General features: G+C 41.4%; 1 protein-coding gene across 21 annotated transcripts in view; it reads left to right on the forward strand.

Moving 5' to 3' along the window:
• Window positions 1-15,217, forward strand: part of TENM4 (teneurin transmembrane protein 4) — a 645,160-nt gene that overhangs the window by 424,991 nt on the left and 204,952 nt on the right. For all 21 annotated transcript variants that reach the window (XM_046902783.1, XM_040646792.2, XM_040646975.2 and 18 more), the window contains one exon: window positions 11,192-11,444. In XM_046902783.1, coding sequence (XP_046758739.1) covers window positions 11,192-11,444 — 253 coding nt within the window. The remainder of the gene's footprint in view (window positions 1-11,191; window positions 11,445-15,217) is intronic.

Genomic DNA, 15,217 nt, shown 5'->3' on the forward strand with positions numbered 1-15,217 from the left:
TATCTTGTGCATTTGACAACAACTGCTTTAGAACCAAATACAGTGGTTTTCCTCTTTTTCACCAATGTTGAAGAAAGCCAGAATGAGCACCAATGTAACAAAGAGCAATTCCCTGTCTGCATGATCTGGTGGGAGCCAACCCTGCCCACCATAGAGGGGTTGGAACTCAATGATCATTAAGGTCCCTTCCAACCAAAGCCATTCTGTGGATGCTGATTAGCTTTTTTTTCCTTTTTTTCTTTTTTCTTTTTCTTTGTGGCAAATTTTTACAGAAAAGCTACTGCAGTCTTTGTGTTCTCCCAGCAGACTTTTTATTTATTCAGTTGAAATTGACCCATTCTCCAAGAATCATAGAATCATAGAATCACAAAGTTGGAAATGACCTGCAAGATCATCTAGTCCAACCGCCTTCCCATTCCCATTGGTACCACAAGCTACTAAACCATATCTCGTAGCTCTTCATCCAGACGAGATGAAAGCTGATGGGCAGCAAACATCATTTCAGTGTATGATGCCAATAAAGGCAATGCCTCCTGGTTCAGGTGCTCAAGACCAGGTTGGATGGGGCTCTGAGCAGCCTGATCTGGTACCAGATCTGGAGGTTGGTGGCCCTGCCTTGGGGTCCCTTCCAACCCAAGCCATTCTATGATTCTATGTGCAAATGTCTTTGTGACCTACTAATGCATATTTAATGTTGATTTTTATTGGTTGCATACTAGAGATGACTAGACTAGGGAGAGGGAGGTGATAGTTCCTCTCTACTAGGCTCTTGTGAGGCCCCATGTGCAGTACTGCGTCCAGGCCTGGGGGCCCCAGTGCAAGAAAGACACAAAGCACTTGGAGTGGGTCCAGAGGAGGGCCACTAAGATGATCAGAGGGCTGGAGCACCTCTCCTACGAGGAAAGGTTGAGGGAACTGGGATTGTTTAGCTTGGAGAAGAGAAGGCTCTGGAGAGACCTCATTGCAGCCTTCCAGTACTTGAAAGGAGCGTATAAACAGGAGGGGGAATGGCTGTTTACAAGAGTGGATAGTGATAAGACAAGGGGGAATGGTTTAAAACTGCGACGAGAGGTTTAGGCGAGATATTAGGAGGAAGTTTTTCACCCAGAGGGTGGTGACGCACTGGAACAGGTTGCCCAAGGAGGTTGTGGATGCCCCATCCATGGATGCATTCAAGGCCAGGCTGGATGTGGCTCTGGGCAGCCTGGTCTGGTGGTTGGCGACCCTGCACATAGCAGGGGGGTTGAAACTCGATGATCACTGTGGTCCTTTTCAACCCAGGCTATTCTATAATTCCACGATTCTATGTTTCTATGATATGATTCTACGGTTTATATTGCAAATGTATAAGAAAAGCAAAAAGAATGTGATAAATGAGGCTGGCCATCAGAAATACTTCCTCTCAGAAGTGTGCTGCCAGAGGGACTGTGTTAATTGGTGCTGAGTTATTTAGGGGACGGAGGTGTTATGAACAGACAAACATGCCCACCGATAAACTGCACTGCCCTTCTGTCACGGTAGCTTTGTGAACAAAGTGCAGCATTACCGGGGTGTCTTGACAGATTCATAGTTTTGATTTTCTTTTAGTGGCCTCTTCAAGTGTTAATAAAAATATAAAAGTTTTATGTCTGTTTCAGAATTGTTTGGAGCGCAGCCTTCTGCTGTCGTGCTTCAGAGAATGTCAAATAGAACCTGAAGGGAAAGGTCATGGAGCCCAGCTCTCACAAATCAGATTCCTGTGCCAGAGGGAATAAGGTTTTCCACCTGTGCGGAGATTTTACTCTTAACTGCACCCATGGTTTTCACCAAAGGGAATCAGTCAGCTTTTGTGTGCGCAGTGGATGGGGCAGGGGGAGGTATTAATCACGGCGACAGGCGTCACGTCAGCCACAGCTGTCAGAATTGTCACCAGCTGATGTTAGGCTTCGGAGGTATTTATCAGAAATGGCATTGTTACTACTTTACAGACAGCAAAATAGAGTTAAAAGGGAGACAGAGGCAAAGGGAGGGTAACAGAACAAAGTGGCAAGTCGGTTCTGTACTGCTCAGTGCTTCTGCTCTGCTCCTGCTGCCACCCGACTGGCAGCACGTGCAGAGAAGTCGATCCAAAGGCATGAAAAAGTCTCCACCAAAGACATAATGCAGTTTATTTCAGCTGCAGCCAACGTGAAATTTCCCCCTTTTTTTCTCTAGAGTAAATAATTAAAAGCATTAGTGCTTGTTGGCATTGTGCTACACCACATCGTGTCACATTCCATAAGCGCTTTGCTGTGAGATAATGGAACTGCGTGTTTCCAGAGACTGATTCATTCACAAGCCCAGGACGTGTACAACCAAAAGAGAAAGGGACAAAACCCTCCCTTGGATGTCTGTGCTGCGCAGCAACCAGCAGCTCTGGGAATTGCATGCCGCTTGTAAGTCCAAACCCAAGCTAACCTTACAGTAAATTCTTAATGTGCTTCACAGCATATTAATCTCTCACCCTGACCATGGGGGTGAGCACCCAGCTCTGTCATGCAGTTGCACTGGATGTGAGCTGTATCACTTTGGATTTGCAACAGGACGGTCTCTTGCTCATGAGCCACTTGCCAGTGCCAACATTGTAAAAATTATATAAAACAGACAATTTCCTCAGCTGCTATAAATAGTCAGCTTTGCTGATGGAGCTGGGAGCTGTCAGTCCCTTTAGATGTGTAGCTAAGTCACAACAGCACAGCAGTTTAGAGTCATAGATTCTGAAGGGCGTGAGCAAAAGAGAGGCTGCTTGTTCCTTTTAATTTTAGGAAAAAACAAGTGAAGATCAGGTCTGTAATGTCAAAGCTTTTTCAATGTATGTATATGACAGAAAAACAAAACTATTTGACGGAGCTGCACCAGCAAAATCCTGTGTTTATTTACTATTACTGCAGCCAAAGACACCCTTTGCTGATACACTATCTAGATACAATAGATACACTATTCTGGAAACTGCTTCATGCAAGCTCTTCAGAAACTTGCCAGTGTAATCATGCCTGGTTGGGCAAGGCTGACCTGTGTAGTTTTCTCTTTATTTATATGTTTGGCTCCATCCGTAGGGAAGCCACACAACAGAGGCAAGGAAACCAGATGAACCCCTCTGTACAAAAGAGCTCCTCCATGCCTGAAGTCGGAAAACATCAGAGAAATAGGCAGCATTTCTTTCAAGAAGAATATCCTTACATGGAATAACAGTCACGTTTCTTAAATGTGCAGTGGGAGGCAGCAAATCTGAGAGTTATTTCCATTCCTCCAGGGCTTTTACGTGGGTGGGGTGGCACCCAGCTGCTTGTGCTGAGCCTGCATGAGTTGGATGCTGCTGAATGGAGCCTGGTGAGGAGTAATCATCCAGGTGGCATAAGCGTCGCCTAATCCTCAGTCACACAGTACACAGTCAGTACCCTGACTGACTACAGATGAGTTTTAGGGTTTATGCAGCATACGCTTCAACATATAAAGCATGGGGAACTCAATATACTTCAATAAAGGTACACATATTCAGTAATACTCACCTTCTGCATCAATTCCCTCAAGAAGAGGAAGCAGCAAGCTCCCAGCTGCATGGTGGGTTCCAGTTATAGGCACAGCTGATGAGAAGCATTTGTTGGCTGTAATTTGACAAGTGCAGCAACTCAGGTTCAGGGCACACATTTATACTCTTTCACTCAAAGCCAGTGGATTTTCTTGCCTTGCATGTAGGTGCTGTGCCTTGTAGCAGCCTGTATGCCTAGACCAGATTTGTGGAATCACAAATGGTGATGCAGAATGGTTTGGGTTGGAAGGGACCTTGAAGATCATCTAGTTCCAGCCTCCCTGCTATAGGCAGGACACCTCCCTCTAAACCACATTGCTCACAGCCCCATCCAACCCGGCCTTGAATACTTCCAGGGAGGGGGCATTCACAACCTCTCTGGGCTACCTGTACCAGTGTCTCACCACCCTTACAGTAAACAATTTCTTCCTAATATCTAGTCTAAAACTACCCTCTTCCACTTTAAAGCCATTCCCCCTTGTCCTGTCACTACATGCCCATATAAATGCTAGCAACTGAGTGGTTTGAGCCTCCCAAGTTTGCCACTGCATCCACACTATAGTATCAGTGTTGATAGAGCTATTCCTTTTTTGTAATTCCAGCAGCAAATCCATCCAAGGTATCCAGAGCTGCAAGCAAATTTACTTAGATGTGCACTGTAGAAGCTACTTTCTCATATTACAAGTAATTTATTTAAGAACTTAAATATGTTATCCAATTCTAACTAACTCATTTAGACTCTGCCAGGCATTCTGGTTTTTTTACCTTGCCCTGTTTAAGGTAATGATTCTTCATAAACTGTCAGAGTCTGAATAGGAAGCGTCTGCCTTGTTTTTAGTGGTCTGTGATTCCCTTTCATTAACTTCAATAATAGACAGCATGGGTTAAAAGTCAGCAAAGCATCCTTTGACAGTGACATGGACCTTTTTAAAAGCATTACTTGCAGGGTATACAATTCAATCAGATGCATGCTAATGAAAGAACAACCACCCAGAGCTCTCGTTGACTGTGTAGAGCCAAAGCTTGACAGCCTAGCATCAAGTACAAAATTGATTTAAACCCCAAAAGTCAATATTTTGCTTTTGCAAAGGCACTTTGGCACTTGAGAGGAAAGTTTGCATGTACTGTACACAGTAGATGGGAAAAATACTGAGAAGATGGCTTGTTTGGACTTGATTTGGTACACCTGTTGTTTTCCATAAACAGTAAAAGCAGCAAAGTGTTAATCTGTGCTGCTAGAGAGAAGTTTCAACTAGTTCTACATGTACACATATAACATTAGGTGGGCCTGATTTTTGATGAAGTTCATCTAAACAAATGAAGTTACTTAAGCTGTGGGCCATGGCGATGATCAAAAAGCTGCAGCATCTCTCCTATGAAGAAAAGTAAGGGAGTCAAGCTTATTTAGCTTGGAGAACAGAGTGCTTCAGGGAGACCTTGTTATGGCCTTCCAGCACGTGAAGGGGACTTTCTTAGCAGGATGGGGAGCGACTTCTTATACCTCTAATAGTGACAGGACAAGAGGGAATGGCTTTAAACTTGAAGAGGGGAAATTTAGGTTAGATGTTAGGAAGAAGTTCCTTACTCATAGGATGGTGAGGCCCTTGCACTGCTGCCCAGGGAGCTGTGGGTGTCCCATCCCTGGAGGTGCCCAAGGCCAGGCTGGATGGGGCCCTGGGCAGCCTGAGCTGGTGGGGGGCAACCAGCCCATGGCAGCGAGTGGGATTGGGTGGGCTTTAAGGTCCTTTTTAACCTAAGACATTCTGTGATTCTGTGATACGATACGCATAGGAGTAACCTCTAATTATTTCAGAATGAAGTCTTCAAAGCTTATAAAGCTTAGACTTGTTGCAAAGCAGAAAGCTGCTCTTTGGTTTCTATGTCCTCCATTTCCACGTGCTCCTAGTTACAATCTGTTTGCAAGACAAAGAATGATTGGATTCTTTTGCTCACAGTACCCACCCTAAGGTCAAGCTTAGGTATTGTTAGTTACAGCCCCAAATTTACAATACAGGTGTGCACAGAAAGGTCCTTAGGCTTTGCATGTCTATGCAAATAGTGTGGTAAAGTAGCAGAGAGATACAGGAAAGACTGAGATTGAAAGCTCGAAGAGCTCAGCTTGGAGTACCAGCATGTATGCATCGCTGGCTTTCAGCTCAGGGATAGGACTGGGCTTTTCTCCAGTTGGAATCCTTGGTAGAATGGCAGCTCCCTTTTATTCTGTTACTTAAAATAAGACAGAGAAAAAAAAATCGAGGTAGCTTTCCAATGGTTGTTTTCCTACTTCATGGAGATTATCCATCGGTTCCCTGTTTGCTTTTATGATTCATTTTGTTGCTTAGTATTTTGAAAACCAGCAGTGCAGCATGTTGTTAGAGCAAAAGATACATTTCACAGCAAGGTACAAGCACTCCTCTTCATGGTAGGAGAAGCCAGTCTGAAGACCAATTTGGTAGATATTCATCTTAAGGAGAAATTCAGTCGTTCAGAATCTAAAAGAGACCTTCAAATTTCATCACTGATTGCAGCTTTTAAGTGTTAGGGAGGGAAAACTGATATCTACGTGCAGCTGCATCATCTCGATACTGACGACTTGATTCACCTCTGTCTTCATTTTGGTGGCTTTATCATTAGACTGTCCCAGTGTGTACAGGGCCTGGTGTCAGATGTTTCCTAGAGGAGGGAGTTTCCTACAAATTGCTGTTGAAACTCTCAGTGCCCCCTAAAACGTGCTGGGGAAGACCTGCTTCAGTCTTTTATAGCCCACCTGACCTCAGGAGGTCCATCTGATTAACAAGTAGAAGCCCCCTCGTTCCCATCACCCGTGGCACCCAAAGGAATAGGGAGGTGGTGAAGGTATTTTTAGCTGGCTGATGGTGTGAGGATTGTGAGCCTCCATCTGCAGCTGGGTGATGCATGGTCCTGGAGCCAAAGCAAGGCTCTTAGCTTTTCTGGCTGTCAAATGCAGAAGTGAATTACTTTTAAACAGATTATTTCCTCTGCAGTGGGGGATTTCTGTGTGGGTACAAGCACAACTGTCCAAAGTCACACTGCCACAGTAGTCATCACAGCTACTGTGCAGTCTGAGTTCAAGGGAAAAACGAGTGATTCATCCTGCCTGTTTTTATATACAGTGAGTAAAGAGAAATATTTCCTCCTCTAACCCAGACACTGGTCAGGCATCAGGCCATCGGAATACAGCAGACATATGAATGACAAATGTGTGGAGGCACCGAGCAAGCTGGGAAAGAAAACGATGAGTGCATGTTTAACTTTGAGGTTAGCACATTTGTCCTGAGCAAAGTCCCAAAACCTAATGAATCAAAGAGTGTGATCGTTACCTAGACTAATTTCAAAACAGTATTGCTCACTAAAGACTAAGGAAAAGAAAAGGAACATGAAGTTCAGAGCTTTTATTCAAATTTTGTCATATTAGCTCCTCACTGGCAATCTTTTTATGGTTCACATTTACTCAGTTCTTCATTCACAGATTTCTCTCTAGTATTTGCCAAGTACAGGCTTCATTAACTGAGTTATCTTTCAGTCCTGCTTCATCTGTGGTTTCCAAGCCAATGTTAGTCAATGGCATTTTAATGTCAAGAAACAAACAAAAAAACAACACAAGAGCAACTTCTTTTTTTTTTTTTTTTTTTTTTTTGGTGTTTTTCACAGTCAGGTTTTCAGTGTTACATTTGAATGCTGACATATCTCATATGAGACACACTTTGAAGAGCCATTAGAAAAAACTAACCTTACAGGGATATGAATTAAACTCTATTTAGACTTTCACAGTGCCTAGCTATCTTCTAGAGATATTGAACTTTAGCACTGGGACGCTACATCACTGGCAGCTGGCATCCATCCTGTGAGAACTCCTCTGCTGTTGATGGATAATGGGCATGCTGGTGATGGGTTGATGGTTGGACTGGATGATCTTAGTGGTCTTTTCCAACCTTCATGATTCCATGGTTCTAAGATCTCTTTTGCTGTCCCTTCAAGACCAAAATTGCTCGGTAGGCTGTGTTCCACAGACTCTGGGAATAGTAAGAAATTTGGGGAAGGCTGTTATTTTCTGGGGTGTTTTATTGTTCCTCAGTGCTCTGTTAGCTTACCTGGTCCTTCTGAGTAATGTACATCAGTTTTTCTTCAAGAGAATGCCAACACCAAGAAAAGGACTGATAAAATCCAAGAGTTTTTTTTTTTTTTTTTTTTTTTTTTTTTTTGGAAACCTCCAGCAAGGAGGAAAATGCTGAAAATTGTCTGCTCATGAGTAAAGCAGGATATCCTCCAAGTAATCATAGTTATCCATCTTATAACTGATTCTAAAATGTTGTGGGAAATCTAATACCTTGTGTGCAGAGGCCACAAGGTTTGGCTTCTCAAGGAAGTCCTCTGAATTTCTGCAATTATTAGTCCCAACAGAGGTTTGCTTTTAAGTGTAGAAAGCTCAAAGTGACTTCCCCTCTATCCCACCTATGTAAAGGGATCTGTAAAAATTCAGTTCTGCCTTTAGAGTGTTTATATATAATATATAGCAGGGTAATCTGAGTACCTTCCCAGTGTTTAAGATACATGCACATACACAGTGTAAGAGAGCCTCTGCTGCCAGCATTAAGGTTCTGCTTCCCATGGGGCCACACATCCACACACTTCACCATCACTCAGAAATTAGGGAAGACGTTAAAGAGAGCATATTCAAATAAAGGGACAGTTGTAGTTTTAGGAAATCAAGAATGAATTCACTTCATGGGTTTCCATATCTTTTGCAAATTCCATAGGACTTTGGTTACCACGGAGGGTAAGAACCTCAATAGTTTTGTTGCATCAAGAAAATCCTGCAGAGCTGCAGTAATTGTAAGCGGGAAGATTTTATAGCTTGTGCTTTCATCTGCACCTTTTTTCTAATGTTCCTCCACTTGAGAAGAGGAAAATAAAGGATCATAAGGCAAGGGAGATAGCTGCTAATCCCAGTCAAGGTATATTAAATGCAGCAGTGCTCAGACATGACATAAGCGTTCAGAATTTGTACATGAATAAAATTAAGAATATTCTGGGAGGAAAAGCTACCTACATGTCAGAAAAAGAAATATAAGCAATAAAATCTTACGAAAAATCACATGGACCAGAGTAGGATAAATGTGCTGTCTTTACTTAGCAATGAAATCACAGAGGGTATGCAAATAGGGTACGAAAATGACACATTTTACTTGATTCAAAAGCATTCTCCATAATAGCATCTGCAATGTGTCTGCAGTAATAGGGAGTAAATTGGAATTTACATAACAGGTCTTTGGTGGCAGGCTCTGGCTCAGTCTGAGAATGGGGCTTCAGTAAGAAAAGACAAACATTAGGAGGAGAACATCCCAGAATACCTATCACTTAGTCAGAAGTTCACCTGTTTGCCTCTCTCTCTTGTTTTCTCAGAGGATTCATCTCAGGTATCGCTGTAATAAAAACATGGATAGCTCAACTTGGGAACCTTTGGGATGCTGCTCCTTTTTAGACAAGGCTTTTTCTCTGGGATGAATTAAATTCGTGGGAATGGATAGATAGATGGATGGACAGCCCTAGAACCTGGAAATCTGCAACCCTTCCCTGTTGTTTTTACTGTCTCTATGCTCATTAAGTTTCATTTAGTGAGTAGTTCCAAATAATGTCCAGTGCAAGGGCAGCTGGATGCCTCCATTCAGGTCGTGCTACAGAACTGATGGAATCTGGTTTGGTTCTGATATTCCTCTTCTGTACCAGCCATGGTTGCCACTCACCCTTCCCATTAGCTTGTTCAACAAGTGTCCTTACATTGGAGTCCAGAATAGCATTTTTAATTCTGGATATACGTTGGGGAGTCAGACCTGAGATTCCTGGGGAGAAATTATTTATCCAAATGCAGATGAATGATACAGACTTCTTTTTGAGCTGGTTATTGCCTGTTGCATTGCAGTATAGAATTGACAACAGTACTTTTAATGTGAACTATGACCTTCTTCAGATTATAAGGTAAAACGAACTTGGACCCTAAAAGCACTAAGGCTTTTCTTATGTAACTCTTATGTAATATATAACCCTGTTTCAATGTCTAACTTCAAAAGGCCAAAAGGAGATGCATGTGCTACATGTAGATACAATTAGGAAGGTGCTGAAATAGAGTCATCTTCCCTGGAGGTGTTCAAGAACCCTGGAGATGTGGCACTCAGGGACATGGTCAGTGGGCATGGTGGGGGTGGGTTGGGGTTGGACTTGATGATCTTAGTGGTCTTTTCCAATCTTAATGATTCTAAGTAGATAACAGGCACCTTCATAACTAATATTTCCCATTGTTTTGCTAGATCACCTCAACGATCCTATGGTTTTGGAATAATTAACTATAATTAATGATGAGATTGTTTGAATTAACATAGGGTGAGGAAGGAAGGGATGGGATGCATCTCAAACATCTTTAAATTTAATCTTGTGTCTAAATATCCAAGAGGCTACAGGGATATTGTAAATGCTCCCCTTGTTCTTTTCCTGAATCCAAGTCCTAATTCAAATGTCAAAAATGTCATTAAATGTCCTGGTAATTTTGTCACCATTCACTGTAACTTATGACTGTGTACATTGATTCCTGAGCTCTCTAATTAGAGAGCAAATGAGTGTTAGTTTTTCATGATACTGAAGTCTAGTTGGGAAGTATTAGATTGATACTTTTGTTTTTCAGATGAGGCATCAGATAACTGTTACGTATTAATAACTTACAAGCTGAAGTCCACTAAAATCAAAGAGGAATGTTTAATGGATCCTGTATCAGTATTTTGAAGTGCCAATCTCCCTTAAGTTCCATCAAACGTTATTTTTTTTTTTTTCCAGAAAACATGTGAAAGTAATTAGATACAAACTAAAATCACCAAGATAATCAGCACTAAGTTGGTGTTTTCCTGAGTGTTTGCCTTCTTCAATCTACCTCCCTCAGACTCTTGGCTGACAAACAATGATATCTGGAGTTTTACTGAAAACAGCCATATCACCTTTCTTTACATCTTTCTTCGTTATTCTTTGCTTTATTTTCCCGACACCTCAGTTTTTAGGCCACATGCATTTTTTACTTGGTTTGAGTACATCTCTAACAATACAAACTACTGTATTTTGTTAAATTGTATAATCCTGACACAGTTTTATGGCTTTCTCTAAACTCAGTCTATGACTAAATGTGTTCTCAGTCTTCTTGTTGGCTTAACTATTGAAGGTTCTTGGGGAACACAGGCAGAACAAACTTCACTGGGAGCTGTAAATCCATCATAAAATTGTTCTTAAGTGTTATTTCTCCAAGCTGGTTGTATTTTTCATGCTTTATCACAAATCAGTGTCACAGATAGACTGCAGTTTGCAACCTGCAGTTGTTTTTTGGAGTTAGCCTGGCTGTCAGAACGGCCTTATTGCAGTCCTTTAAGCATTCATAACTTTCTTGCATAAAACCAAAATGTTTCTCTAGCCAGCTAGTGGATCAATGCACGTGTCATTAGGACATATGGAACAAGCCTATGTTAGTTTGATTTAAGATATGTGGCATCCAAGCTGTGGTACACTTTAAAAGTGCCTGCACAGAAATGAGTGTAGCACGGAACTACTCACATCCTGAACCTTAACAATATTTCATTTCTGTTTTAGATCATCCTCCAAATCTTCAAAATCATTCAAGACTCCGAACTCCACCACCTCCAATATCACATGCTCACACGCCAAACCAACATCACGCAGCCTCCATCAATTCCCTGAACAGAGGGAACTTCACTCCACGCAGCAACCCAAGCCCAGCTCCCACGGACCACTCTTTGTCGGGGGAACAACCAGCCAGCACTCAAGAACCAGCCCACGCTCAGGACAACTGGTTACTGAACAGTAATATCCCGCTGGAAACCAGGTGGGTCATTCTCTTTAGTACTTTACAACGCTGATTGTGTGTGCTAAGGATGTAATGAAACATCTATACCTCTGTGTAGGTAGCTGATCAGTTTGTGAGCAGGTGTTTAGATGATGTATTTTGAGTTGTGTTTATCATTCTTCGTGTCTTTTTATTTGGACTAGGAGAAGAGAACATTGCTCTTCTTTCATGAACTAAAAGTACTGTCTTTTAATAACTGCTTGTAAGATTAATTTCCTCATTTAAAATCAGACTTAGGATCACAGATTAAAATGTTTTGTTTTTTTCCTTTTTTTTTTTTTCTTACTTTCCTTTAATGCCTTCTCATCCTATGTGGTAGGATAAATCAATATCTTATTTAAGAAAATGAAATCAGTCAATACACTGATAAGACTTAGCCTTCTTCTAGCTGTGCCTCATCAAGCATATGCTTTTGTAGTACACCTTTCAGAAAGGCTGATTAATTTACCTAATGAGGAGAGGTCAGTTGCTGCGTTCTACTATCCTACAACATCCTTCCACCAAGTGTACAATACCAGACAACAGAGGATCAGTCAATTAATGATGTTTTCATTTAACTTCTAATTTCCCACCTTTGCAGCATACTAAGGGTGTGGCAAGGTTGCACTGAGTTGTTCTAGTTCATAACTTAGTTTACAGGCTTTTTTCCAAACATGTAGGTTCTGGAAAAGGGAGTTGTCCTATTCCCTTAGCCTCAGTCTTCCCATCTGAGTGGGAGTACATCTTTGAGTTGCCTCTCTTGAAACTCTGTTTTCACATTCTCCACAGATTTTGCTTCACCATTTCCTTTGTTGATGAAAAGCCATTGGAGATGCTGAAGCGATGAGCTCCTGTGCACGGTGTCCTTTTTAGTCTGAAAAGAAATCTTCCAGGCCAAACATGGTGCGCTGACTTAGCTGCCTTTTTCCCCTTGTTAGTCTTGCCTTCTCAAACCAACCAGAAAGATTTTAGACAACAAAAAAGATTTACTGACTGAAAACTGAGCCAGGGGCCAAATTTCTTGCTTCACTGCCTGTGGGAATCTCATTGAAATCAGTGGTAGCTGTGTCTGTATCCTGGGACAAAATGTACCCAGTTTTGCCAGCTTCTGCATTAAAAATAGATTTTAAAAATTAATATCCGTCGGTCTCTTAGAGAAGTAGCTGTGTCTGCTGGCTCCCTGAAACTTCCAAAACAGACCTCAGTCTAACATTTTATGGCATTTAAGGATAATTAATTTCTCTGAGACTGCTTAATTTAAAATACCCAACTAAGAAGCTGGCTCCGAAAGATTAAGACAAAATTATAAGCAAGTACTGCAAGTGTGATTTGGCAACAGTTTCAGTAATTATCTCGTCTTCCTAATTCTTGAGCATATGAGCCCAAGCACTGATTTCTATGTATTGTTTTGTTGAAAAAACTATTGCATTACAGAGTACTTAGGGGCTAGTCCAAGAATCCTTACGTAAGCAGTGGTCTGTAATTCTGGAACACTGCCTTCTTCTAAACCACGACACAGATTCATCAGAGAAGAGACGTTATATTGTTTGAATAGTGCCAAGGCATCCTCATCTCTGACCAAAGTCTCTCAGAACAAACACCTTACCATTGAGAAGAAATATCTTCTCTCTGGAGGAGTGCCAGAGTTTAAGCTCTTACCTGAAAACATCCTGCCTCCAGTTTTCCAATTCTGGTGACCATCAGAGAATGAGATGAAGAGGCAGTTGTACCACATTTTAATAAGTGCAGGAGTTTGTAGTGTATTTGGCTAGTTCTGAATTGTTCCTGTTAAATTGTAAATGAGTGTGTGCTTAAAGGCAGGCCTCATTTCTTCCCCCACAAAATCACTGGGGATGAAAATTTTTCAGGAGCTGAAATAAACAGTTCTTTCTGCAGGTTGGGTTGTCACATTATTACTGTCAATTCAACTGTACTTCTTACATCTACTTACTTGAGGAGTTTGATCTGCATCATTTAATGATGATAATGCCTCACAAATCACTCGTATTTGTAACTGATATTCAGTTTAATCATTTTATTAATTAGTTAACAAATCCTTTGAAGACTGATGTAGTTTTTGACTCTGGATAAAATGGCATAGTGTTGCCCGGTGTCCAAGAAGACAATGAACATGTTGGAAAAGCATGCCAAACAGCCAACGTGCACATTGACAGAACATGACTGACAGCCTTTTTTCCCTCATTGAACAAACGTTTAGAAAAAGTAAAATAAGCTATAGTTTTGTCACAATGCACTACATAGATGATTGATAAATCTGTGACAAATCTCCACTGTGATAATCTGCTCTTCAAACATACAGTGATCTTCCATTTCCTTTGGTAGAATTCTGTAGATGTAAAAGGCTTCAGATCTGTTTGGCAAACTTGGACACCCAGTTTCACCTGTACCATGAAGTCAGCCTTCCCCACTGCAAAGACTTCTAGAACCAAAGAAGTGACTTCCACTTAACAGAATAAAATGTCCAATATGTAAAAAATAAATCCTGACCAAGAGACATTAATCCAAGAATTGAGGCCTTTGAAGTATAGCCATAGGAGATTACTGTAATCTCATGTCAAAAATGGAATTGTATTTCTGTTGAATATTCCTTCTTTTTAAATTTCATATTGGTCAACAATGAGAGCAAACATGAAGGAAAAGCTACTTCTCTTAAACAGAGATTGTCACAGGCTGTGAAATATGCCTACAGTTCTAGATTTTTAAGTACCCCAGGGTTTGAAGAGGTTTGACTTTAACTGTTGGTGACTGCAGGCAGTATTCAGAACTGGAAAATTTGAGTGGTTTGTCACTGCCTGGAAATTTCCAACATGTAACACAAAGGCAAGCAGAGATATGTCACATGAGTATATGACTGACATGATAAGCATATCCCATATACAAAAACTCTATATGTTGCAAGAGGAAGAGCTTCTCCTCTTCTCCCCCTCCTCTTTTTTCGTTTCCTTTTACTTCCTTTTCTCTGTTTTTCCTTCTTCCTCATTCTTTTCCTGTCTGCTCCTTTTTTTGTTGCTTTAAAAGCAATATATTATCAAGGTTGTGATGGGAAGATCTTTGCTCAGCAGTCACTCCTGACAGGTAAGTCAGTTCTCCCAATATTTATTCCTCACTCTTCCTTCTTAGGCATCCTTTCTGTTCCTTTACATTTGACCTTGCAGGGAGCAAATAAATGCCAACTAGATGGACGTCTGGTTGACAAACCAGCAACTTGCAGGAGACTTCCATTCCCAGAAAATTTCATGTGGTAATTCTGTAAGGTCAGATTCTACTGCTCAACTCACAGTGAGAAGGGAGAGTGATTTGTAAACAGACAGCTATTCACAAGTAATCTCCAAGGGAGAATCTGCCCAGCCTTCAGCAAGGACAGTCCTGAATTAGTCGCACTGGTGACCAGTCGCCTCTCTTTTACACATATGCACATTATAAGATGATGTAACCCACTCCTCTTCTGCTCTTCGGAAAATCCACAACTGAAATTCATGGAACCAATCTAACATGGATTTTAGCTACCGATGAACTTCTATTGATCAGTGTGTTGCTAGATGCCTTGCCTCTTACCCATTAAATGCTCGGTGCATGCACATATGCTGCTTCTTTTTGCATTGAATTCAACATCCAACCTTTCCTGCATTCCTAGGGAATGTGAGGAAGCAGCAAACACTTGGGGATGGATTGATGTCTCAAATGCTATGGCACACAGCTCATGCATGTCGATCCACTTTACTCCAAAGCTGTGAATAGCAGTGACTTTACTT

The sequence above is a fragment of the Gallus gallus genome, chromosome 1 (assembly GCF_016699485.2).
Source record: "Gallus gallus isolate bGalGal1 chromosome 1, bGalGal1.mat.broiler.GRCg7b, whole genome shotgun sequence".
NCBI classification, from domain to species: Eukaryota; Metazoa; Chordata; class Aves; order Galliformes; family Phasianidae; genus Gallus; species Gallus gallus.